This window comes from Melanotaenia boesemani, chromosome 7 (assembly GCF_017639745.1).
Source record: "Melanotaenia boesemani isolate fMelBoe1 chromosome 7, fMelBoe1.pri, whole genome shotgun sequence".
NCBI classification, from domain to species: domain Eukaryota; kingdom Metazoa; phylum Chordata; class Actinopteri; order Atheriniformes; family Melanotaeniidae; genus Melanotaenia; species Melanotaenia boesemani.
Window position 1 is genome coordinate 34427478 of NC_055688.1, and position 26020 is coordinate 34453497.

General features: G+C 39.5%; 2 protein-coding genes across 3 annotated transcripts in view; one reads left to right on the forward strand and one right to left on the reverse strand.

The window, feature by feature from the left end:
- The window catches only part of psd2 (pleckstrin and Sec7 domain containing 2), a 55263-nt gene extending 41693 nt beyond the window's left edge, over positions 1 to 13570 (forward strand). Inside the window, exons 8-15 of one of the 2 annotated variants that reach the window (XM_041990232.1) lie at positions 417 to 507; positions 606 to 649; positions 771 to 961; positions 1101 to 1171; positions 9391 to 9548; positions 9910 to 10054; positions 10321 to 10464; positions 10867 to 13570. In XM_041990232.1, the coding sequence (XP_041846166.1) occupies positions 417 to 507; positions 606 to 649; positions 771 to 961; positions 1101 to 1171; positions 9391 to 9548; positions 9910 to 10054; positions 10321 to 10464; positions 10867 to 11082 (1060 nt within the window). In that variant the 3' untranslated portion in view covers positions 11083 to 13570. The remainder of the gene's footprint in view (positions 1 to 416; positions 508 to 605; positions 650 to 770; positions 962 to 1100; positions 1172 to 9390; positions 9549 to 9909; positions 10055 to 10320; positions 10465 to 10866) is intronic. The other variant, XM_041990233.1, reaches the window with a different exon arrangement.
- Positions 13571 to 17763: 4193 nt separating this feature from the next.
- Positions 17764 to 24183, reverse strand: purab (purine-rich element binding protein Ab). Its single transcript, XM_041990281.1, has one exon. The coding sequence runs from the start codon at positions 24064 to 24066 to the stop codon at positions 23221 to 23223; it is 846 nt and encodes a 281-aa protein (XP_041846215.1). The 5' UTR covers positions 24067 to 24183; the 3' UTR covers positions 17764 to 23220.
- Positions 24184 to 26020: the final 1837 nt, after the last annotated feature.

The window sequence follows — 26020 nt, forward strand, 5'->3', positions numbered from 1 at the left end:
TCATTTTTCAGGAATTTTTGTCTTACCACATTTCTTTCTGGAAGATGATGGTTCCCCACTATCCTTCCAGTTTTTAATAAAATGTTGGACAGTTCTGAACCCAATTTTAGTAGTTTTGGATGTTTTCTTTGCTTGATGCCAATAATTTGACCCTTCTAAAACAGATGAATATCTTTTCATTGACCACAGGGTGTCTCTTCTGAAATGAGAAGATACACTCTGCATCAGTTAGGGCTAAAAACTTGTGGCCAGCTGAAACATAATCATCTGTGCAGGAATTATCCAATGGGAGGCTCTTATCTATTTACTCTTTTTTTGATAGGCAGTGTATTTATTTTATCTAAGTTTACCAACTAAAACTGATTTATGTATGTGTTTCTTGTTTGTGTCTGTTGGTTTTTCTTCTCCTTTATTCAGAACATTGGGAAGAAGATGTCTTGTCAGCAGTTTATCAGTAATCTGGATGGTCTCAACAATGGCAAAGACTTCCCTAAAGACTTATTAAAGGTACTGTAAAGTTATTTCCACTTGTACCCACATGACATAGTTTCTGTTTACAATGAAACCTGGTGGTTCAATCTCTTCCTTTTTTATTGTCCACACAGGTTTTGTATAACTCAATCAAGAATGAAAAGCTGGAGTGGGCCGTGTGAGTACTCATTTTATACTAATCAAAAGGAAAAGTATTTGGGGTATGCAAGTTTTACAGAAGTAAGTACACTTGAATGCATGTACCTCAGTTTTATCTGAATGGGTATTTGTGTGTGCAGCGAGGAGGAGGAACTCAGGAAGAGTCTGTCAGAATTAGTGGAGGAGCAATGTGAGGGCGGGAGTAAACGTGTTGCCAGGGTAACGGACGGCACTAACCCTTTCATCGCCATACCCATTCTTTTAAATGCAGTCACCTACAAGCATGGAGTGTTGTCACGCAAAAGTCACGCTGACATGGATGGCAAGCGCAGTGAGTGCATGTGCTCTAACTCAAACATACACACACAAACACACACACACAAACACACACCCCTACCTATAGATCAAAGTAAACAATTTTTAAAAATTTTTTTAAGTGAATATGTTTTTTTTCTGTGCTTCTCTTCAAGCCCCGAGGGGTCGCAGGGGATGGAAGAAGTTCTACGCGGTTCTGAAGGGGATGATCTTATATCTCCAGAAGGTACCAGATATCGTCCTCTGCTTCGTTGCCATAGAAACACGTCCACCACTGCAGTGACAGCAGTGGTGGATGCTGCAACCTGCTGTGCTCTGTGTGTGTGTGTGTGTGTGTGTGTGTGTGTGTGTGTGTGTGTGTGTGTGTGTGTGTGTGTGTGTGTGTTTGAAGAGTGAGATAGAAATGCATTGAGAGAAGATGAAGCTAGGCTGTTCTGTGTGTTTGCCTCCCCCTGCTGGAAGGATATCTGCACTGACCACGAGAGTTTGTTAAATCAGGGTTGTCAAATCTGATCTTAAGTGGGCCGGACCATTAAAATAATCTGATAACCTTTAAATAATAAAAATGTTTACATTTGTTTTAGTGCAAAGGAATACAAGTACATTATCAACATGTTTCAACTGTATTTTAGAAAACATAAACTACTGAAATTTCTTTAAAAAAAAAAATAAGTGCAGTTCCGTGTTTTATATTTAACTTTATTTATTATTTGTTATTTTCAATCATATCTTTTTATTCTATATCATTATTATATATAGTTTTGAATATATATACTATATATATATATATATATATATATATATATATATATATATAGTCATTAGTCATTATTAGTCTTCTAGTCATTATTTAGCCATTAGTGTTTACTTGTGATTAGTTGCAGACTTTTGATTCATTTTTAAATGTACCATATTTATAGGGATGTGGAGGTTTTGACACCTGCACTTTTCATGGTAAAGGGGTCCAACACCCACACTTTTTTGCTGTTATTTATTTATTTATTTTTAATCTTTTAAACTTTTGTGCTGATGTATCTGCTCCAGTCGCTCTCTGTCTCTGTGCTGCGCACCTCCCTCCTCTCCCCCTCCTTCTCCTGTTGCTCTTTGAATCATGTCAGGACTGTCGTGATCAGCTAATCGCCTTTTCTGTCCCAGCGTCATTCAGCTCGTGCTGAAGAGGAAAGCCTAGCAGGGTGTTGACTCAGGAGTGGATGTTCGTTTCAATTAGATAGCCTTTTGTTTGCATTTATTTGATATTATTTTCATTATTAGATGAGGTTGGCTGGTGACACAGCTGTAAAATCTGCTGGTCATAATAAAGCCAGATTGATCAGTTTCAGATATCTAGGGAGTGTCAAGATTAAACCATGAATGTGGTAAAGGGGAAATTATGAATAGGTTCTGAAATATAAATCAGAGCAGAACCCTTCTCTAACCATGTGGTTGACAGGTGGTAGAGGATTTATACTTCCATATGAAGGGGCGGGTCTATGAAGGGGCCATGCAGAGGTTCTGACCAGAAAGGGTGGCACAAAGAATTTTTTTTTTCTCCTGACAGGGCAGGTGTTTAAAAGAAGACCTGGAGCCTCATTTATCAAGCTTGCATAGGAACAAAAACCGGCTTACGCCAAATATAATCATTTTTTGGGATTTGTGGAAACCAAACTTGACGGGAAAATGTTTCTACCTCCACACAGACTCTGACCCAGGTGTATGCACTGTCATTGTGAAACAAAACTTGCATGTTATAGAACACATCCGGCTAAATAAGGTGGACAGTCTGCTGCCAGCATGTCAGTGTGAAAATCATCCAGCAGAGCGGGACGCAGACTGAAAGGCTGGAGGTCTCGAAGTGATGCAACGCTAATAAAACACACGACGTGGATTTCCTTTTATTTATTTATTCTAAAATAGGATTAGCCAGCAGAGACACATGCACGCAATGCACTCTGGGAAGCACAGACAGTTGTTTACAAGCCACATGGACCTGTCAACCAGGTCACTCTTTCTGAATAAATGTAAGAAAGAAACTCACCACAGTCCGGAGCCTAGAATCCCCACGTCTCCCACACTGCCTACGTTGTAGTACCACGTAAAGCTACGTAGCTAACCTCCCAAGAAAGTACAGAAACCCACCGCTGATTTCTCTAGCTATCGCCCAGAAAATGCTATTTGTAAACTGGAAATCCAAAAAATCAAACATTAATAACTGGCAAAACCTTCTTTTAGAATACATCATTTTGGAAAAAAAAATGTCATACACCATCAGGAAAAATATATCTGCATTTGAATTAACATGGTTTCCATTTATACCCTATTTTATATTAACAAACTGTCGGGAACCCTAACACATTTACAGGGGAGGGAATTGGGGGCATAATGGCAATAATGGTGATTATTATCACTAAGTTTTTTTTAAATTATGTATTTGTTTATTTTTAGTTCCTGTTCTACTGCTACTGATCCTTTTTAAATCAATGTTATTGTGATTAATCACATATTTACTAATTTTGTTATCATGTTATTATTATTATTGCTATTATTATTATAGCCTTAATTATTCAATCCAATCCAATTTGGATGGCCATATAGATTTATATAGAGCGCTTTGTGATATAATAACCACTACAATCATAGTACATAGACTTATTATTATTAATATTGCCATTATTAGTGTAATACTTTATTATTAGAGGGTAATAAAAAGAAGACTCACCTGGAGCAACTTCTCCCAGTGGGGACGACACTTTAGATATCCTCACGTCCATACATAAAAATCTTGCTAGCTTCGATGTTTGTTTGGGCTTATTGAAAGTTCTCCACTGAGAGTTTCAGGCGCTGCATGAGTCTCTGGAATTTAGCCGACAGCAGGTCGAGTTGCTGGCTGCAGAGAACGCGAGCCTCAGAGAGTCTGTGAAATCCCTCACTGAAGGAATGACCCGACTCTCTGAAGAAAATTTAAAAAAATAATAAAAGAAACGGTGATCAATCTCCAGGCGTGCAGTATGTGGGATAATCTGGTTTTTGCAGGAATCCCAGAACAACAAGAAGAGGATCCTGAGAAGACAAATCATTCAGCTAAAACTCCCCGAGGACACAGTAAGGAACATCTCCTTTCACCAAGTTTATGTTTTGGGTTGAAGAAGGCAGAACAGCAACAGACCGAGAACGATTATGGCCAAATTCATGACCTTCAAGCAGAAAAAGCAGGTGAAGAGCAGAGGGTGGATGCTGAGAGGAATGGATTTTAGCTTCAACGACTAGTTTCCCAAAGAGATCCTGGACAGATGCAAGGTCATGTTTCCAATCGAGGACAAATTCTGAGAAGAAGGTTCCTGTGCTGTCATCACGGTGGATGAAGTATTTATTAATGGACAACTTTATCATGGCAAAAATACTGTAATATGTCAGTCATTTAAAGGAATCCCTTCTGAAGACTACTACGTCAGGAGCAGAGAACACAAGGAAATAACATTTTATTTAGTTTGAACACCCCACTGTCGCCCCGGGAAGGAAGGAAGGAATGAATTTATTGTCATTGCACAACACTTACATCAGTAATCATTGTCAGTGAACTTCTTAGATCCCAGGCTCTGACTTGTTGTGTTCTCTTAGAAGCCTTTAGGATTTTCCTGGTTCTTTCCAGGAGTAGCAGCTGTTTAGTTTCTGTTTAGCTTTGATTGTCTCCTCTCCAGTCCAGCACTTATAAGAAAAAACATATTTTAAAATAATATTAAAGAAGAAAATTTAAGATTTAAATGGAGCCCCATAACCAAAAGGCTGCTCTTGGTAGAGTAAATTTGTTCAGCACAATACATCAGCCAGACCATCTTTCTGCTGTTATGATGCAAGACAGGTTAAAGAAAGAGAGAGAGAGAGCTGAAAAAAAAGAAACAGGGCTTTGGAAGATGCCTTCAGCTGAAGAGCCACTTATTCAAAAGAAGGAAAACTGAAATGATTCATTAAATAAAACTGCAGTCCCCCCTCCTCTCCTGTTCAGTCTGACCTCACTGATAAAACTAAAGTTGGGAGGGGTTGATTCGATACGAGCAGTTGCACTGTTATTTTGGTCTAATCAAGTTTAATTTAAAAACATAAAATAGAGGTTGTGCTCAGTTATAAAACCATTAATTAAAATGTTTTCCTGCTAAAGACCTAACATTAAATAAAGCTAACTTGATGGGTTTAGAACTGTTTACCCTGTTTGAGGGCACGCTGTGGTTCACAGGGTATGTTAACTCTACTGGGAATCCTTTTAGAAAGTAGCTCTCTGTGTTCTGACCGAGCTACATTTCTCCTTCTGTTACCCAACAGTCCAGATATTCTGGAACCTTCTAATAAATAGGGATCCAGCTTGTCCTGGGAAAAAACATGACTACCGTTGTCCACGCAGCCTGGCCTTCCACACATCATACATCCCAAACATGAAGCTGGCGTGGTGGGACAGGAGGGGCTGGGCACCCTCCCTTTAGCCACTTTGGTAGGGGTTTATGGGAGACAAAAACATATTGGTCAAGGGGTTAGATCTGATTCCAGCATCGACCCACTCCATCATCTGCTTAGTGAATTTCCGTGGAGGGGAGGAGGGGGAAAGGGAGAGTAAGGACAGCGGTGACCTGTTGGGGGTTAGGTGGGGTGAGGGTCCACCGTCCTGGTCCTTGGTGCTGTTAAGAGGGTTGAAGGCAAATAAAAATCCTTCCTCTTGCCTCCACTGATGTCTCTGTTTTTGAGGCTGAGTGGGGCAGATGCAGCTCCTCCTCTGGGTTTCCACTGGGGTTTGCTTGGTCTATCCTGTGAGATAACTCCTCCTGTATCTTGGCACCGAGTGCAGAGGGATGACGAAGGAAGTTAAAAAGGTTGGAAGTGAACAGTTTCACCCCTGACTTGTTAAAATTGAACCCATTTGCCTTAAAAAGATACCTGTGTTCCCATAAAATATAAAAATTGTTAATAAAAAACAGTTTGTTATCAGCACATGCGGATATAAACCAATTATTCAGTGGCAGTATGAATGTTTCCTCTCCCTTTCTGGTGGGTGGCACAGGTCCACTGATGATACAGCTGCTTTCAGAGAGCTCACTGTGTTTAACAGTCCTGTAAAGTCCTGTTTCATACCCTCAGATTGTTGCTCGGACACACCATTTGACCCTGAATGTAGAACAATGGTTCTCACATTTGGGTGATCAGCCACGGCTTCCAGAATTCTCTCCTGCATGTCACTGATCATGTCCTTAAGAAACACTTTGGTGTTCTTTCTGCACATTCATTGAACATCACTTACAGTAGGATCAGCAATAATCAGAGCTTCAGGCCCAGCCTTTAGCTTTCCCTGTGGCCTTTTACTTTCTGATCGGTTTTCAGTCCTAACCTCGCAGTCCTGGGACAGGTGGTTGTCCGATAAAGATCCCGAGCCCTCTGACAGTGGAGCAGATCTTTTCTGCAGGTTCACATTGAGGTGTTTTGGAGGTTTGTTGTCAACCTTCCCAGTCTCGGTTCTCCAGTCCTGTTTCCTACCATGTAGAGGGATAGAAGAGGTCCTTAGTTTTGTAGGGAGTTTGCTGTGCCTGGCATGTGATACGTTGTCCTCCCTTTTCCAGGAGACATGATTTACTTTTTGGCTTTGTACCAAGACAGTTCCAGGGAGGGTTATTACCTGATGATTTATTGTAATTAACAGAGGCTGCCTCTTTCTTGGTAGAATTATCTGTGCCTTTTAGCCAGTATTGACTTCAAGGTGGCAAAACTTTCACCTCCAGCGCTGTTATCTTTCTGTATTGGTCTTGGTAGTCATCTGTGGACATGCAAAGCATCTTGCTGCTAGTTAGCCTAGCATTAGTACATTTTCAAGCTATTTAGCTTTAGCTGAGTGCTACATGCAGGCTTCAGCTGTTTGTAGGCCACGCACACAGTGCCCTGAATATAAAAGAAATATGAAAAATGTTGTAGTTTCTATTACAAGTGCTTTAGTCCCAGTGATTTAATGGTATTTGAAAGGTACTGTGGGTAGGTAAGTAAAAAAGGGGGGAAAAATCTGCATAAAATCAATAAAAATTAGGGCACTTATTTTCTCTTTTTTATCCCTTTTTTTTTAAAAAAAAAACGTATTCTTAGTTTTGCACAAACGTGTCTACTTTAGTGGCTCTCTGGCCATCTCTGTGTTTGTGCAGCAGCTGCTTCCTCCCTCTCCTCTCATGTTTGGTGAATCATGATGACTGTCGGGGAACAGCTGATCAGCTTTTCTCTCTTGTTGTGTTTGTTTATCAATCAGCTGAAAAGAAGGAAACTAGCCGTTCATGGTGCAAACCAGCACCAGATTAGTTTTCATAGAGGGCCAGGGAGGGGCACTGACCAGGGAAAGGGGGGCGCAAATGAAAACGTTTCTTTAGGACTAGATTTTTAATGAAATATTGATCTAAATAATACAACTAAAGTGATCATCTAATTTAAATACGTGAAGAAAGGCTCGTAAAACAAACAGCCAATGATCTATTTTATCAAGTTTACTTTGGGTGATGCTGCTGTAGGACTTTTGCCACTGCTGCACAAACACTCACACTTCAATGATAAAAGGAAAAACGTGGTTTTAGATCATCAGTTTTACCAGTTTTTTTAATCAGTGTTGGCTGTTTAACTTCAGTCATCACATCTGGTGGTTTTTGACAGATATTATCACCATGGAGACGATTGGTGAGATGATGATAATATATGAATTTCAAATTCTGATCTAGAACATGGTTGAGATGATTTAGAACAACATAGAGAAGTACATTACATGCTGCATTTACTGACTTTTGGACATCTGACGTTTACCCAAGGGAAGGTCAGTTAACACTAAATATTTGTAAGCATTGGCTCTTTATGTTGATACAATCCAGTTAAAAACGGGCAAATTTCAGGCATAGTCACGAATGGTGATTAATCATGATTAATTCATTTGTAGGGCTTGATTAATCTGATTATACATTTTAATCATTCAACAGCCCTAATAAATATTAACACTAAGAGCGAGAACAGTTAGCAGCCATGTGTATAAAGAAGCAGGAAGCAGACGTTTACACTTAATATTTGTTAGCAATTCATTACCTCCAATCATGCATTTCTAGAAGTAGCTAAAAAAACCAGATCACTTAGACACTTCTAATGTTTAATCTCATACCACTTCTGACAGTCTCACCTTCATTGGCACTGTTTTCACCTTTAGTTTATCCAGATCAGCTGTTGAAAGGTTGCTGCTTGTAGAATTATCACTGCGTGAAATGGGCTGGAATCCAGAGATATCTGTAAGCGATACTTCCCTAAATACTGGAAGAATCTGGACCATTTCTGGTGCATATTGAGACTGGTTTCATATCTGGTGATATACGGACACAAGATACTGCATGAGGACATATATTGTGTCCAGATACCACGTGTCTGATTTTTGTCATATACGAATTCCGGATTTGACCTGCGATCATTTCTGGAAGTATCTGAGGTCAAGATACTGAATCAGGACGTCTCCGTCGCAGCACAACCTTATTTTTGCATCACTTCCTGAAAACTACGCAGATGGTGTGTGTGTTTATCGCACGTAAAAAAAAAGTGACGTTAAATGGACTTTGCATTTATAACACGTTAACTTTGGCAGCTCTAATATACATGTATAAATGTGTATTATACGTTTTTTATCTTAAATTGTATACATTTTTTATAGATAGAATATTATTTAGAGATCAATTTTATTTATAGATTTCTAAATTTAAATTTATTTTAAAAATGACAAATATATATAAAAAATGCTCATGTGGTGCTTTTATTTTTATCATACATTACGTTTTCATTATATATATAAAATGAAAATGTAATGTTTGATAAAATTACACGTGCGTTACAACTTACTGATCACAACGGATCTACAAAATCACAAAACATTTAGTCACAGGTATTAGGACTTGAAAAATACAGTATTTTATGTTGGTTAGTGTAACCTTAAAAAATTTAGAAGTAATTTTAAATGTACATTTTCACATATATGTAGTAATCCTGACGACCTGAACTGACTCACCTCATAATACAAACTGAAGTCAGATCTATTAATAAAGATGTAAAAGATATACCAAGTTATTCTCCTTCCTATTAAATGTTTTATTTACAAATATAAAAATCTAACTTCATGTGGACAAATTAGGAATTGTAGTTACTCTTATTATAAAAATGCAGTTTATATCTCATAAAGTCACTTTCTCATTTACTAAATTCATCCAGGCCAGATTGGACCCCCTGGCAGCTCGAGTTTGAAACCCCTGTGTAAAATCTACAGAAGAGAGATGCACTAGCATTATAACGAGTACTGCTTTTACTTTATAACAGTAGTAGTGAACAAAAAAGTAAGAGCTGTTCTGTTGATAAATGGAATTTACATATAACTTGCTGTTTCTGCCTGCACACTGTTTGTAACTTACACAGGATGAGTACAAGCCGGACACGGACATTTCAGAGGTGGACCTGAAGAACGCCGTGCGGATCCATCATGCTTTAGCCACTCATGCCACTGACTACAGCAAAAGAGCCAACGTGCTGAAGCTCAAAACCTCGGACTGGAGAGTCTTCCTGCTGCATGCCCCGTAAGTCAAAAATACAGCTGAAGTTTAAGTGCTGCAAACAGATCTTTTGGACTTTTTCTGTGAAGAAAATTTTCACATACTTCAGAGTTTATGAAGTGCTCATCAATAAGCATCGCTGATTCCAAATGTATAAAAGACTTTACTTGTGTTCTTGGATGTGAGCAGAAATGTTGTGGTATGAAAGCAGATTTTACCTCCTTGACTTTATCATGAATTTGCATTTTTAAAATGTGTCGGTGTTGAATGTGGGCACTGTTTTTGCAAACAGTGTCCAAACAAATGAAGTGGTTTGATGTGTATATGATAAAAACTCTCTGGAGAAAATGTAAATTTTGAAGAGAATCTTAATTTATCTAACCAGGAGTGAGGAGGAGATGATGTCTTGGATCTTCCGGATAAACCTGGTGGCGGCGCTGTTTTCCGCTCCAGCTTTTCCTGCCGCCATTGGCTCCATGAAAAAATTCTGCCGACCCATCCTTCCATCCTCGTCCACGAGACTCAGCCAGGTATGAATATAAATACATGTTATTACAAACACACACAAGGGGAAGCATAAGAGAGAAGAGCAGCTATTACACTTTCCTGCTTTGTGTTTTATTTCACCAGAAATGTCAGTACATTACAAAATATACATACTAAATACTACAATTAGTTTATAGTGTATAGTTTCAGTAGGGTTGAGTCATTCACACATATTATATTTGTGTCTGTTTGCTTCTCATTGGCTGCTTTGTGGGTGTTCTGGCTTGTGCTTGGCCTGTGATTGGTGCAGGATGAGCAGCTGCTGAGTCACGAGAATAAGCTGAAGCAGATGAGTCTGGAGCTGGAAGAACATAGAAAGAACCAGCCCTCGGCCGACCCAAAAAGCCGCGAATGGGAGGAGTACCGGCTTAAAGAGCACTACCTCACATATGAGGTGCATGATTTATGCAGATTTAATGAATTTAATATTTTATTTTATTTTATCTGTTTTTTTAACTTTTTTTTGTTTAATTTACTTTTTAATTTTTTTTTCTTAAAGGGAATAAGTCATTAGACCAAAAACATGTAACATATTCAGTTACATTCAACCAGCTTCATTTTATTTATTTGGACATCAGAATTAGACACAGGTGAACTAACAAGAATGTAATTTAACAGCAGAGTAAATTCAACTTAAATACAGTGTCTCCAGCTGCAGATTGGATGTTTATAGCAAGTGTAAATGAAGCCATTGCTACCAAAATGAGGCCTTTAGCATTCTTCTTTAGATTATTACATTTATATTTATTTATTTAGTCTGAACTTGTCTCTCTCCTCCTTCCTTGTCTCTGAGCAGAAGACTCGGTATGAGACTTACATCAGCCTCCTGCAGACTAAAATCCGTGCAGAGACGGACGACCTGGAGAAGATTGAGGCTAGCGCAATGGGTGGCCTGATCATGGACCGTGAGAGTCACCTTCGAAAGACACAGTCCTCCCCGTCTATCAGTCAGGCCCATGCTGGTCTGAATGGGAGAGCCACTGGATGCGCTATCCCAGGACAGAGGAGCTGAGGAAGACTGGGGGTGAATCAGGACCACCTACTGCAGCACACAAAACATCTTCCCAAACTGAACTAGCATAATCCTAAAACTCTTTACTGGATTTGTATTTAGTGTTTTGGGCCGCCCCTCTTCTTCCTGGACTCTTTCAAGCCTGATGAAGTTTTTGTCCTTGAGCAATAGATGAAGATGGTGAGGAGGATGTCCTTGATACCAAACAAGAGATTTTACTAAACCTTAGCTCTTTTAACTTTTATTATTGCACATTTAAAGCGATCAGAGCTGTGATCATCGCTCATAGCAGCATCATCAGTATTACATTAAAATCTAAGAGAGAAGAAGTTTAGTTGAAATGTGTTTTTAGCTACGAGCAGGACCTTGAGTAGTTTAAAATGTATCAGTGTCAAACCAGAAAGAAAACAGACCCGGACTGGTTTGGCTTTGTCCTCTCTGTCCTGTCCATGCTCTGCAGTCATGGAGTCAGGGAGCAAATGAGATGGTGTACATGGTACTACTGTAGCATTTTGGTCTTTTTTTGTTTGTTTTTTTGTTTTTAAATGATGCTTACACGCTGAGCCGCTCACACGTGTGTGTGTGCTGTATGGACCTGCAGTACAGTTGCATGGTGTGTGAAGACAAACATATCTGACCTGCAAAGAACTCAGAAGAAAAAAGTCCCTGTTTATGATATTTATTTATTTATTTATCTCTCGAAACAGTTTTTTACCACCTCAGAGAGGCTTTTTTTAATCTTCTTAAAAATCAAACATTTACATACATTGAATACAGAAGATGTCGGGAGGTTTAAAGTGTTCGCTGACCTGCTCCACGGAGGAGCTGTTTAGTGCCTTACTAAAGGGCACCTCAGCACAGAGAGATCAAACGTTGCTCCTGCAGCTGCAGCCAACCCAGATAGTCAAATTAGTTAAATTATGGTTTGTCTCAAGGAAGAACAAAAGTGTTTGACTTAAAGAAAGCACTGTGCCATTTGCGAGCTGACTGAACTGACACGTCACAGTAGAATCAAAAGAAGGAGCAGAGTAAGATGTGTGAGGCAGAGCGTATGCGTGGATCAGTGCATGTGTGGACTGGCATGCTTTTTAAAGTCGTTCCAGTTACGCTGTTGAAGCTGGAGGCAACTGGAAGAGGTAAATATAACAGGGTCTTGTTATTGTTTGGAGAATTGATTGAGCAGGTTTGGTGAGGAGCCACCTGATGGCCTTCTGTTGAAAAAACTGCCAGTTATCAGACCCTGATCTCTTAAAATCATCTTCAGCCCTAAGGCAGCAGCTATCAGCTTCGTAGCAAAACAATGCACCCTTAACTCTGACAGTAACTAACCCCTCTCTGCTCTAACTGATCTCACCATAAATGGACCTGGTGTAACTTCATTAGCCTGTTACAATATTAAACATTTACTGCTTATATCGGTGGGTTACTTACATTGTCATTTTTCTGATTACATGAGGGTCTTTTTGCAAAACTGGGCCTTTTTTTTAAAAAAAAGGAGACTGGCTGATTGCAGAGTATAGCAGCAGGACTGCTCCAGCTCTGCACGCTAAAGTCAGAAAACCTGTCTGCATGCTAGAAAGGAAAGGGGAAAGGCAGCAAAGTAGTCATGAAAACAATCTCTCTGTGCAAAGGGTGTAAAAGAGAGGCTTGTTTTCTAAGAATGGACCAGTTTTGTTTTCATAGTAAGAGCGACTCTGCAAGTCAAGATCAGGCTAAAGGGACTTCTAGCACGTGTTTTTCCAAAGCTAGGAAAACAATGTAATGGGCCTGATTTTCCTGGAAGGAAGACTTGAATAAGCTTGTACAGAAGAAGAGATGTTTGTGAGCACCTTAACTGACCCCAAATCCACAAAACACACACACACTCTCTCTCTACACAATTTTATGACACAACTGTAGATCAGTAAGTTCAGTGTCCCCTCACGTAGCCCCAGTGTGGCACAGAAGCTTGACATTACCGGAGCTGACAGTATGAACAGTTATATGTTTGGCTCTGGACACACCACTGCGCTGTATGGTGACTGATAGGATCTGGGATCCTTTGGGGAATTGCCTGGAAACCTGGAGTCACAGCTGGAATCCTGGAACAAGACTCATGTACAGACCAAAATGGCCATGACCAAGAGGAGTCGAGTTTTTGGAGAGGAAGTATCTTGCTGTATTGTTAGGATGAATAACTGCTTTCTTACAGGGACACTTCCCAATATAGTCACTTTGGCTGTTGTGTTAACCATTGATTCCCAGTGTTCTAGGGTAGGCCTGTGCTGTAATATAGGAAAAAATGTGGATTGTTATGTTTTATTTAAAAAAAAAAGAGAGAGAGAGAGAATGAGACAGCTTTGGCACTTTGATGTCAACATTGGATCTGTGCATTTTGTTTGTTTTGTTTGTATATCTGAACTTTTTGACAGGATGCTCATACAGTGTAAAGGACATATTTACTGAATATTTAGTCTGTGCTTCATAAAATAAGCTTTTATACACGTGATTCTGGGTGTAATTTTTTTGTCAACATTGCCAAGATTGTCAAGAGTTCTCTAAATATTTTGTCACTGATAATTTCTGCAAAATTTTGAACAATTAATTTGTGAGGGCTATGTTTAGAGAAAGCATCTTTCTTTTAAATTTGCTATTTTAAATTAATTAAAACCTTAATTATTTAGTGGAAAAGGTGAGAAAGATCAGTTTTGAGGATTATATAGAATCTACCAATCCTGCAACAGCCTGTCCAAATATAAATGAAACTACAAAAAGGTTTTTTGGAAATTTCTTTACAAAAGAGATTTAATCAACTTTAAGATATTGACAATGTTTTTCTGTTTGAACAGATAAAGTGCTATTTTTGTTTAGATGCAGGGAAAAATCTGAAAGGGATGCCAGATTTTTATTTATTTATTCATTTATTTATTTTTGCCAATTTTACTATGCAAAGATTTTATGATGGCTTTCCTCGTGTGTTTCACTGTCCCAATTAAGAAACAGCCAAGAAATTTAGGGCAGCCAAGCATTGCATTACAAGAAAACAAACTGAAAAAACATTAATCTAAGATGTTATTTTTCTCAAACATGAGAGGGTTTAAAAAATATCTTTTTCCTCCTAAAACTGAATGCAGCCTGAACAAAACTAAGCCACAGACTGAGTGAACACTGCAGATGTAGGGATAATACTTATACCTTCAACGTCTCTCTTATTGAGACATTGACCATTTTATGTTGTGGTGTACTCACCAATGTTGTTAGTTTTTCTTTTAATAAATTGTTTGAAATGAAGGAATTATAATTGTACGATTTTACTGAAGTTTCTTACAGTTATGTCACTGTAGCATGAACTTATTACATTTTGTCAATTTCACTCGAAATCTGTGAGCAGCAAACATGAGCAAACAAAAATAAAAACAGCTTTACAGGAACTGTAAATTTAGCTTAACATTTGAAGAGACAGACGAGGAGCAAGGTGCCCATCATGAGAAAAGAAGCGAGCATGCAAAGTTTATTATTGTTATTATTGGAGGGAAAACCACAGGCTGTTTGTAAAAGAAAGCTGGAAACTGCAAAACTAGCGCCATCATTACCCACAATGCAACACGAACTGTTCGTGATGGCAAGAGAGGACAAGCTAGCCGCTAGCTTAACATTGATCTATTTTAAATTCTTAAAAGTTTTTTTTATAATTCTGTTTTTTTTTTTGTTTGTTTGTTTTGTTTTGCTCATATGTGAAAAGTAAATCATAACATCAGCTGGGGCAGTTTGTGGGATTTGACTGATTCTGCAAACACAAAAGATTTTTAAAAAGTTCCTTATAAATTACTTTCTGTAAGCTTAAGTGTCACGATCTCAACTGACGGTGAGTACGTTTATGTATTTCTGTTGTTTAAATTTAGCAAAATAATAATAATAATAATAATAATAATAAGCTCGAGACTAATTGGATTATCAGTTGAGAGTGTAAGTGCTTTGGTTTGACTTTAAACAAAAAGAAAGATCGGAGCAGATCGGAGAAAATAGATTATTTTTTCCATTATTGTTAATATGTGAAATATAACCTCAAAACTACATTAAAAATAGCCTCTATAAAGTGTTGGTGCGTTTACCAGAGGGGAGATCCACCCTTTTAATTTTGTGGCTTCCTAGCTAATAAAAGTATTTGAAGTTGCGTTATTGTTGTGAAACAATTAATAAAGTTGGATTCAGAACAGCTGAGAAAAGCTTGAGGAACAAATTGGATTTCTTCTGGTGCAGAACTAACCTGTTACAGCAAGAAAAATCCTCACCTGGATCATAATAGTACTCTGTCAACAGTTTGTTTAGCTGCTTTGGTAATATTCTTACAATTAGCCTCTGATTTCCAGTAAGAAAATCGAAATCACTTGTCTGGAGGGATTCTCCAGAGGACAACCTGATGGCTGAGCTGGGAAAGCGAAAAGTGTACGATGCTTTATCTCAACAGCTACTCCGCTGGACCTTTGCTGCTTCTGCTTTCTTTCCCTAAACATTTAGATATCATAATAATAATAAAGACATTATTAACACATTTAAGTAAAAAAGAAAGCCAAGAAATCATGTAATTTTTGTGTCCAATCTGATGCCTCCATGCAGAGTCACATTTACCCTTTTGATTTTATGGTCCTATGTATCAGGATATTATTTGTAAAGATAAATAATTTCCACCCATCAATTCTCAGAAATATGTAAGGATAACCTTAGATGGTTAGAACAATTACACAGTCTCATTATTTAACAAAACTAAACCAACATGCAGAAGTAGTGTGTGGAAAACTAGTAGGAACCAGGTGCTGATAATTAAATACACTCTATCTGGCCATCATCAGTGTGAGCACCACTAAAAAAACAAATGTTTTGGGAATCTTCTTGTCTGCAGCATTCAGGTGTGTGTTAACAAAACGTCATGGAGGAAAACAGATCTGGGAAAAATCTGGGAAGGACTAATAAAACCATTTCCAAACTATTTGGAGTCCTTCATTCTGTAGTGAGAAAGATTTTTTACAATAGGAAAACATTCAAAACATTTTTTAAGTTTTCCCAGGAGTGGATCTCCCAGCAAATTTATTCCAAGTTTAGACCATAAAATACTCCCAAAAAACTAACACATGACTCAGATGAAGAGGCCATTAACAGGTATGAACAGAGCTTGATATCAAGCATTTAATTTGAAATGTGAGTTTCAGCAGGGACTGCAGGACAGTGGCCCTCCAGGTCCAGGTTTGGGGATCCCTGCAGCACAGCAGGATGTTTGGAAAAAACCAGGCACAGTGTATCAACACAAAAGCCTCATACCAACTGTGAAGCACGGCGGTGGAAGGCTGATGATCTGGACTTGTTTTGCAGTCAGAGTTGATCATGAAAAGTATTCTACAGTCAACTGTAACTAGATCATAAAACATGACAACATATCCAAACACAGCAGCTGATCTGCAACAGAAGAAAAAGAAAAGAATCAAGTTGTTGACATGGTCCAGAACTCAACCTGATGGGACATTCAGAAAGCTGTGCATAAATGAATGTCTGCAAACTCAAGCTAATTAAGAAATTTTTAAAAGAGTGGAACAAAACTGCCTTAACAACGATGTGAGAAACAGATAACGTACAGAAAACAATAATTTTAATTTATTGTTGCAGAAGCTGGTTCTACAGAAATACTGATTCACAGGGTGTGCTTAGTTTTTCCACAAAGTGCTTTTTAATCTTGGTTTAGCTTATGCTAGGGGTGTCAAACTCATTTTAGTTCAGGGGGCCACATACAGCCAAATTTGGCCTCAAATGGGCCAGACCAGTATAATATATAAAAAATACATATAATAGCATAATAACCTTTAAACAGAAAAATAAAACTCAAACCTTTTCTTTTGTTTTATTGCAAAAAAAAGTGCAAGTAGACCATTCAAGCAATTTGCATTACAGATCACCATGGATCTACAAAGGTACAAAAGATTTAATCACAGGTATGTGGAACTGAAAAATACAGTATTTCACATTATGATAAGAGTAACTTTTTATGAGCTGGAAGTTATTTCAAATCTTCATACTTGTGTGTAGTAAACCCGGCCATCTGATCTGACTCACCTCATAATACAAGCTGAAGTCAGATCTATTAAGGGAAAAATACATTAAAGATATAACAAGTTATCCATTTGCTTGAGAAAATGATTATATTAAGACATAAAAACTACGACCTCCAGTGGATAAATTAGGAATTGCAGTTACCTTTATTTAAAAAATGTAGTTACTGTCTTATATGTTATTTTCACTTTCACCAAATTCATCCCATGGGCCTGATCAGGCCCTTTGGCAGGCTGGTTTTGGCCCCTGAGCCGTATGTTTGACACCACTGATTTATGCTAAATCAGAAATGAAATAGTGTAATATGTCATGTGATCTTAATTTGTGGTTTTGTTCACTTACTTTTCAGACTCTGTAACGACCAGATGTTATGTCGTGATGCACAAAACCTCAGAAGTGAAGCAGTGAGTACTTTCTCTCTAACAGTACTGTGCATATAAATACAACATATACAGTGTGCATCTAAACTGGGTGCATTTACAGAATAATTATTGTGATATTGTGCAATGTTCTGCCAGTAGTTACCCATCATTTCAATCCATGGGACCAACCCTGCTAAGAAAGGACAGCTGCAGTGTTGAGACAGTTGTAAGGAGACGGGGACGTGTGGAATGACATTTTATTGCGCGATTAGTCATTTTTCAGACAACAAGGCTCCCCAAACATTAAAACAAACAGCAATGTACAAAACAGCACACCCTTCTGTTTTTTGCCATCAACGAAAATTTAATAAGGTAGTGAGGGTACATAACAGAAAGTAATGGAGTGTAAGGTCACGAGTTATGATGATGTTGAGATGAATGGGATGAGCTTGATGTCAAAGCCAAAGTAAGCACCATCGTCATGTAGTCAGGAAAGGCCATATTTCATTAAGAAATATTTTCGAGTGGGAAAGGTTAAACATGATACAAGAGGGTCGTTATCACAGTTTTCAGACATTTTACCAACTAAAAAAAGGAAAAAAAGAACAATATCTGTGTAGCACTACTTTATCATGCAATTTACTTTAGTAAACCTTCTGACACACAGACAAAATATACTTCAATAAGTAGAACTCAATACATCTCTGTCCAGCAATAGTCACAAAGCCTGTAATTTATACTCTTTAAATGTGAGATCCCTATCAAAAATAATATGCAGATTTTTATTTTTCTTAATATATCTAAAGTGCAAGTATCCATTTTTATTCAATGCTTTCTGTAAGTATAAAATACAAAGGAAAAAAAACAGCAATATGTTTTTCCTGTTTACATGTTATATTTTTCTGAAAGGAGGAGCATCATATATAACAAACCATATATATATATTTATATACACATACACACACATACACACGCACACACACGCCACAGATAAAATATTTTTGAAAGATACAACATATTATCTCATATGGGGATGGTAAAGGGATCTAGACCAAACGGTGACATGGGATATGTTCATTGTGCATTGACCCTCACCCCTTAAAATCCAGGATCTGTTTCCCGACATCTTCTGAACAATTTTTGAGAGAACGTCTTTATAAGTATACACAACAGTAGCCTATACAGTCTACGAACATGATGGACCCTACAGCTCGGTACAAACAGAAGACGTGCTAACTGAGCTCCTCTGTCAGTGGTTTGTGATGAGTCATATAGTGCTTGGCTTTGAACAGAGGCTGCGATTGGCTGCGTGATTAACCAGGAACTTCGAAATGGCCAGTGAAAGACAACACTGAAACCTGGAGCAGAGCACATTTGGCTATCTGGAACACTTTTATGGAAGTTAAGTCTGCTTTCAGTGGGTACTTTTTCGTGGAGGCGGGCAACCACCACCCATGTTTGTTCATGGAAGCTTGTCATGTACATGTGGCTGCAGTAAAGACGAGGAGCAAGCAGATGGAGCACTTACAGCTGGACCCATTGTAGCAATCTGAGCCTTTGGGTTATATATCGATAAAAAGGATTTCTCTCTTATCATTTCACACATTTAAGGAATGGTGTTTTTTTTTCTTTTACCTGTAATTTGTGCAACAAAACAGAAGCTCCTCAAATGCAATTAGACAAATAAACACTGGAGTTTTATCAGACATAAGGCAGGACAACGTCATGATTATGGATTGCCATGATGGCTCCCGCTGTATAATTAACCAAAACATCCAATTCAGTGCATCACCAGTCGCGTCCGCTCAAGTTAGGCAGAGCTGCTGCAGACGGCACACAGCCTGACCCCTGACAGACAATCGGACATCGTAAAACATCTGCCTACCATTTTGAGTCCCAAAAATAATTGACCGTGTAAAATGTGGGCACAACATGGCTGCAAGTTCACGCCGGGTTTCATATAAAGTGAGAAATCATTTGATCACCCTTTTTTTTCAGCCGGATCCTTTTAACTTAGACAGGAGCTATGACCCAACACAGAAAAAAAGAAAAAGGATCATTCTGCTCTAAAACAGCACTGATGATTACAGGCTGTAATAAAACATCTTTTAGTCTTTTTTTTTTTTATATATATAAAAGTGCATTTTAAAGAATGAGGCATTCACAAAGTGAACTATGAGCAGGTTCAGGCTCTCCTTATATTTGGCTATTAGAGAAAAGAAGTGTGGTTTGAGACTGTGTTGCATGAGCCTCTTTGAGGCCTAAATTTAATCAAGCTAAAGCGAGAATACTTTGGGAAGTAAGTTCTGTATCACAACAGAGAGTCCTGACTCGTGTTGAACTCAGACTGACCTCAGATGTGCTTTGCTGGGCACATAGTCATAGGTGTGTTTGTTCACTGGATATGGGCTTTTTATAATTAACAGGGCAGTGTGAGAAAATACAGCTCTTTCTATAAGAGTTTTCTTGTTCTTCAGAACAGAGAGGAAACTCCTGACTGGATCTGCCGACTCAGAGGGTCCCGTTAGGCTGCTGCTGGTAAGCCCCCTACAGTGCACTGCCAGGCTTCGTTGGGCCTTTCACCGCCTCCCTCTGAGACAAACATGAGCCAAAAAAAAGTCCTGCATGGAGCAGATGGGATTTTTCTGGAACATTTTTCTTGGCTGCATTGCCACAAGCATGACTAACACAAATTCACTTTTTTAAAGTGAAGATTTAGTGGGACCTCCTACATGCCCCTGTAGCCCAGGTGTGCCTCACCTTTCCCACATTATCTTCTTCCTCTGAGGCCTCAAACGTCCTCAGTCTGGACGTCACAAGGCCTGCAATCAGGCTCAGTCGTGTTACCTTCAAATAAACCTGATTAAACTAAATGAATGGTCCTAAATTGGAATATTTGAACAACTTTAGCGCACAAAGAGACATCTTTTTTATGCTCTGAAGTCTGGGCTGGGAAAGAGAAGCACATCAGACAGAGGGATCGGGTTCCTCATTGTAAAAACAACTAAATTCTTCAGTTCTTTGGGTTTTTGCTGCGGCTGATCAGTATCGCCTCAAGTGAAAGCACAAAAAAAAAAAAAAAAAGCCTAAGTCAAATTGTAGTTCACCTGTCCTGCCATTGGCAGTCCCAGGCGGGAGAGGGGTCGCACCCAGCCTCCAAACACACAGTTTCCTGGCTTGTAATGACAGGAGGCCTTGTGCGCTTCTAGACACCATTCAAAATACTTTAGAGGCCTTCCAAACACTCAGATAGCAACAAGAGGCCTCAACAGGGGGAGACTGTATGTGTGTGTCTGCCACCCCTGGACCCAAGCCTCCAGGAAACTATTGAAGTTCAGCATAGACCACTGTAGAGGGGCTGACATGGAGACAGACGTTGTCTGCGTTGTGTGTTTGGAGAAGAATGAGGAGGGGAAAGGGTTTTCTCTGGGGCTATCCCATCTGTGTGGATGTAAAACACCCAAACTACTCAATGGTTACTGAAAGACAGTAAAGGCAGACTACTGGTTCACAGAATGCGACTGGAAAAATACCTCACAACCAGTTTTACTGCTTCTGATTTGAACAGTCTTCACATTTGGAAAAAAAAAGATTTAGTAACCTCATTGTCATGCTTTCAAACATTTACTGATCACGTTAGCCTGTACATATTTTTTTCCTCTTTTAATAGTCTGTACACGCAATACAATGCCACCATTGGCACGTACACAATATTGCACACTAATATGAAATATCCTACACCAGTCAGTGGCTTCATCTCCTGAAGGGAAGGAGAAACCTGACACGTTTTGGACAACATAATGTGGAGGAACGAACTCTGAAGAACAAAAAAGAGCAATCGGAGTAACAGTAATGCAAAAGTGACATATTTCGAGCGGCGAGGCCCCCCCAAAGAGTGATAGAGGGGCTTTAGCACCATGAAAAGATAGATCCTGCCTGGGCCCTGCACTGATATAGGCTGGTCTGCCTGGCTGGCTGCTTGGCGGCCTGGTTCCGTAAGATCATTCATCTCAGCTTTGACAAACAGCTTCATTCAGCCGCAATTGATTTAGCTTTTTTCTTTTTTTTCTGTTTTTATTTTTCCTAACGTCAAGGTGCATATGGTGTGCAAAGCCACCGCTAACGTCTCCAGTTTCATTTCCAAGCTTCAGACAGTGCCGGAGAGAGCCACACATCTCTACTCTGCAAGGGGGCATGGAGCCAGGGGCGCTGCTTGGGATTCTGAGTCCCAGGCTGCAATAACATGGGGAGCGGGGAGCCCCCCCAACCCCTCCCATTATCACAACTGGCCCCTCAAGCGCCTAACAGCCTTTCAGTTTACTTTTGGTGTTGCCACGCATGCTCCATGCACTGTGGGACTGTGGAACCTCCCCTCCCCAACACACACACACACACACACACGCGCACACACACACACACACACACACATACACAGCCCCGGTGAGTAAATATCTGCCTACATAACATCACTCGTAAATGAAAACGTACAGCGGTCGAGGTCACAGACCATCCACGTGAGAACACGTAAACGAGTGGAGTGTATAAGGCACGGGTCGTAATGACGTCAGAGAGAATGCGTTGCCTCGCCGCGCGCTGCGCTGACGCGTCTTCTTTTTGTTTGTTTCTGCGCCTTGCGCCTCACACTTATGGACCTTATGCTTTTGCATCCCCCCACCCCCAGAGGAAAAAACCAAAAAACAAACAAAACATCAAAGTAACAAAGAAAAAACTTAACCCACAGAAAACGTGGGTATCTTAATAAGGAGTATTTTTGTTTGTTTTTTTTTTTTTGTTGTTGTTGTTGTTTTCTTTACAGCTGATTCACAAAATCATAATTAGTACACCTAAGTTAGCACTTTTTTCATTTAAGTTTACACGGACATGGTGCAAAGGGCTGATATTCATTAGAATAGCTCAGAAATTGATTTATCCCATTTGTTTGAGGTGCACAAAGTCAAAGTAGGCGATTTAGTTTGGTGTCTCAACCTTCCCGTTAATGGCATGATAGAAATGCTGTCATTAGCTGGCCATAGTCTAGGTCAAATTAAAGACTATAATCTACTTTTTTTGCCAACTTTTTTTTCCTTTTTTCTCGAAACATGAGCCTACAGCATGCTGACAGGTGTTTACAGGCCTGCAGTGCTGCATCCTGCAGATTCACACACTTTATGAGTGCTTTCATATTTATTCTGCGTACCTTTAAGTAAACTACACTTCTGGTATCAGATTTTGGTTTCATAAAGTCCATCATAGGTTATATTCTCCTTGTGCTGATGTCAAATAATCATTCTACATGAAGACTCGTTTTATATAATAGAGATCTGGTTTAACTTTGATTAAATCTTAGTATATTACCAGTTTGAAAACATTTAAACATCATGTTTTTGAAATAGCTTTGATGTGTGCAAAATCTGTCAATAATAGAGATATAAACACTCTGTTCATTGTCATTTAAATCAAGTAGGAAACAGTTCATATCTTACAGTTCAATCCTTGATAGCAGCGGCTTACTGTTACATGGGTGGTAAGTGGGGTGACATCCAGTAAAATGAGCGAGGAGACAGCAGAGGTGCTGCCATGTCTGTGGAGGTTGTGTGTGTGGGGTGATTCCCTTGGAAATTATCTTTCTATTTTACAGGTAAAAGTCTCGTTTTTCTCTCACAGTTCAGTTTTGTCTTGGTTGTTTCTAAAATCCGCGTCAGTCATCGTCGCCGTCATCTCCGCCGTGCGGGCCCTCAGGTAGCAGTTCGGAGGCCCGCTTCTCTCTACTCCTCTCCTGGATCTTCCTCATCTCCTCCGCGTATTTACAGAAGGTGTTACCGAATTTGGACCACACTTTGCAGGGAACCGTAATGGAGTTCCGGTACGTGGGCTTCACCTCGCTAACCCGCATGAAGACCCCGTACTTATTGGAGCCCACGTCAAAGAAGAAGCGCTTGTTGTCGACTGTAAGCGAGGTGCCCTCCGGGAGCTCCGCCGGCTCCTCGTCCACGCCGTAGTCGTCGATGAGTTTGGCCAGAGCGTCACGGAACTCGATGAGACCCTGTGCTGGCAGAGCGATGGTCTGGCCTTGCGCGCTTCCCAGTCCGGGCCCCCGATTAACGGTCTGTCGGATCCTCAGGAACCGCCCCCTCTGGTTCTCTTTCAGATCCATGTAATATTTCCGATTCTCCCGCACCAGGAATTCGCTCTTTAGCGCCCGCCTGGGCTCATCCTGCACAATGTCCGGGTTTGTCGGGCCCAGCTGGGCGTAATGTTCGATAAAGTCCCCGAGATAATCGCGGAACTCCACGGCGACAGACATGGAGAGAGTGAGGCGGCTCTTGTTTCCCCCGGCCCCGACCTCGGCTATCTTTAGGAAGCGGCCTTTAACATTCTGCTTCACGTCAAGATAGAAGCGCTTGTTCTGGATGTCGATGCGCTTGGAGGCGAGCTCCTCGGTGTCGTGCTGCAGGCGGGACATGGCACCCATCGCACCCGGGGGCAGCGAGCCGGGGCCTGCGGTGGGCCCTCCGTGGTCACTGCCACTGTCTCTGTCCGCCATGATGCTGCCTCCCTGCTTTACCTTCCACCGTCTCCCTCTGCCTGCTGCAACCTCGACTGCCCGTCAAACCGCTCCGCCGCTCTATCGCGAGACGAGAGAAGAGGATGAAAAAAATGAAAGTAACTGTAGTTTGTGCTACTGTAGTCCTGCAAACGGGCTGCATTCAAGAGACACATGCTGCTTTGCAACATGTCGCAGAATTTTCATTCCAGTCTTTAAGGAATCCGTATATTGTAAATGAAAGTAACCCCCTCCCCCTCTCCTCCCGCGTGAGCTTAAAGTGCTGCATAACATCAGATCAAAGTCAGACAAACTGATGGACTTCACATCATAATATGTGCAGATCTTGTTCTCGCGCTGTTTAAACCTCAGTAAAAATGCAGGTCATGGACAGTCTTGTCTACTCCAATTTAGTTTCAGTGTTTCGTTTTATTTTATTTTTAGCCCCACGGACAATTGGTTGGGGGTTTCAGCACCACGGACAGCGAACCCACGCAGTCCCCGTGGAAGCAAGCGGAGAGCGGATAAAAGAAATTTCTGAATGAGCAGCAGTCTGCGTGGGAGCTGTGGACGGGAGCCGAGAAACTGGGAAGCGTCATGAATAATTATACCCGTGACTGGATTTTTTTTCTGTCACTGTTTCTCAATGAGAATTGTGATGAAGGGGTTAATCAGCGCCAAGAGTGGTATCCTGAAGTAGCAGTAAGAGGGAGCTCTGTATACATTTGTGTGAATATCAGCGATTTTAGATGGAAAAACAAAGAAGAGTCGACGTAATTTAGAAAAATTAAAACATTTTAAATAATTTTTTTAATTTTATTTATTCATTTTTACTTTTTTAAATTTATTTATTATATACAATTTAGCTCTATTTATTTATTTTACAGTTTATTTTCTGTATATTATATTATATTATATTATATTATATTATTAATTCGATTAGTTTTATTTACATATTTATTTATTTGCTTGCTTTTTTATTGTTGGGAATAAAATATTATGGAATTATGGATAAATAAGTCACTTCAAAACAGTACCTGGAACTTTTGGCTTTTGATATCATTTTCTGACATTTTATTAACAGGTTCTGTTGTTTTATAAACTGTGGAATTATATTTCGAACGATAAACCAAATTTAAAAGAGAAGCACTTTATTTCTGTATTTTATTATATATTTGTGATGTATGTTTTATCAGTCTGTAAATGGTTGTTGCTTTTCTTGGCCAGGGCTGACCTGCTAAAGAGATGCAAATCTCAGGGTTCTCATACTGTTTTGTTTGTCTGTTTATGACGTGCTGCAGACCTCATGACCAGGTCACCCTTGTGAAAGAGTTCATGATCTCAATGGGTTTTTCTATCTGGTTAAATAAAGGTTGAAAAAAAAAAGGGTGACTTTTCCCACATAAAGGTTAAAACATTGTTCATAGTTGTTAGTGAAATATTACTGGGTTTATTGCAGAGCATATTTAAGGCCACTTCTCTATCCCAGGTTAACTCAGCAGGTGTTCATCAGTCCCTCAGTTATTGAGTCAGAGCTTTGAATTGTAGGTCAGAGGATGCACCACTGGGCAGTGGACTTCTGTGATGACCCCTGTGCTAAAAGTAATACCAGGAACAATAACTATTTAACTGAGCAAATATAATTGTTAATATTTGCGGACATAATGAGGGTCAAAGGCAAGGCCAATTTATTTGTATAGCACATTTTATATACAAGACAATTCAAAGAGCTTTACATAAAACATGAAACATTACAGCAGGGTGCAGAAAGCACTAACAAGTGCATTAAAAAAGATTGAAAGAAATATAATTAATTAAATAAAAACAGAAAGAAAAAGCTCAAATAAAAAAGAAAGTTCCAGTGTTTGGAAAGACATTATTAAACATGATCAAATTTAAAAATTCCAGCTTAAAAGAAACAGATGCAGAGCAGGACATTTTAAATAAAAACTAT

Bases quoted from the DNA above. Each gene is read 5' to 3' on its own strand.
- purab (XM_041990281.1), bottom strand. From the start codon at position 24,066: ATGGCGGACAGAGACAGTGGCAGTGACCACGGAGGGCCCACCGCAGGC.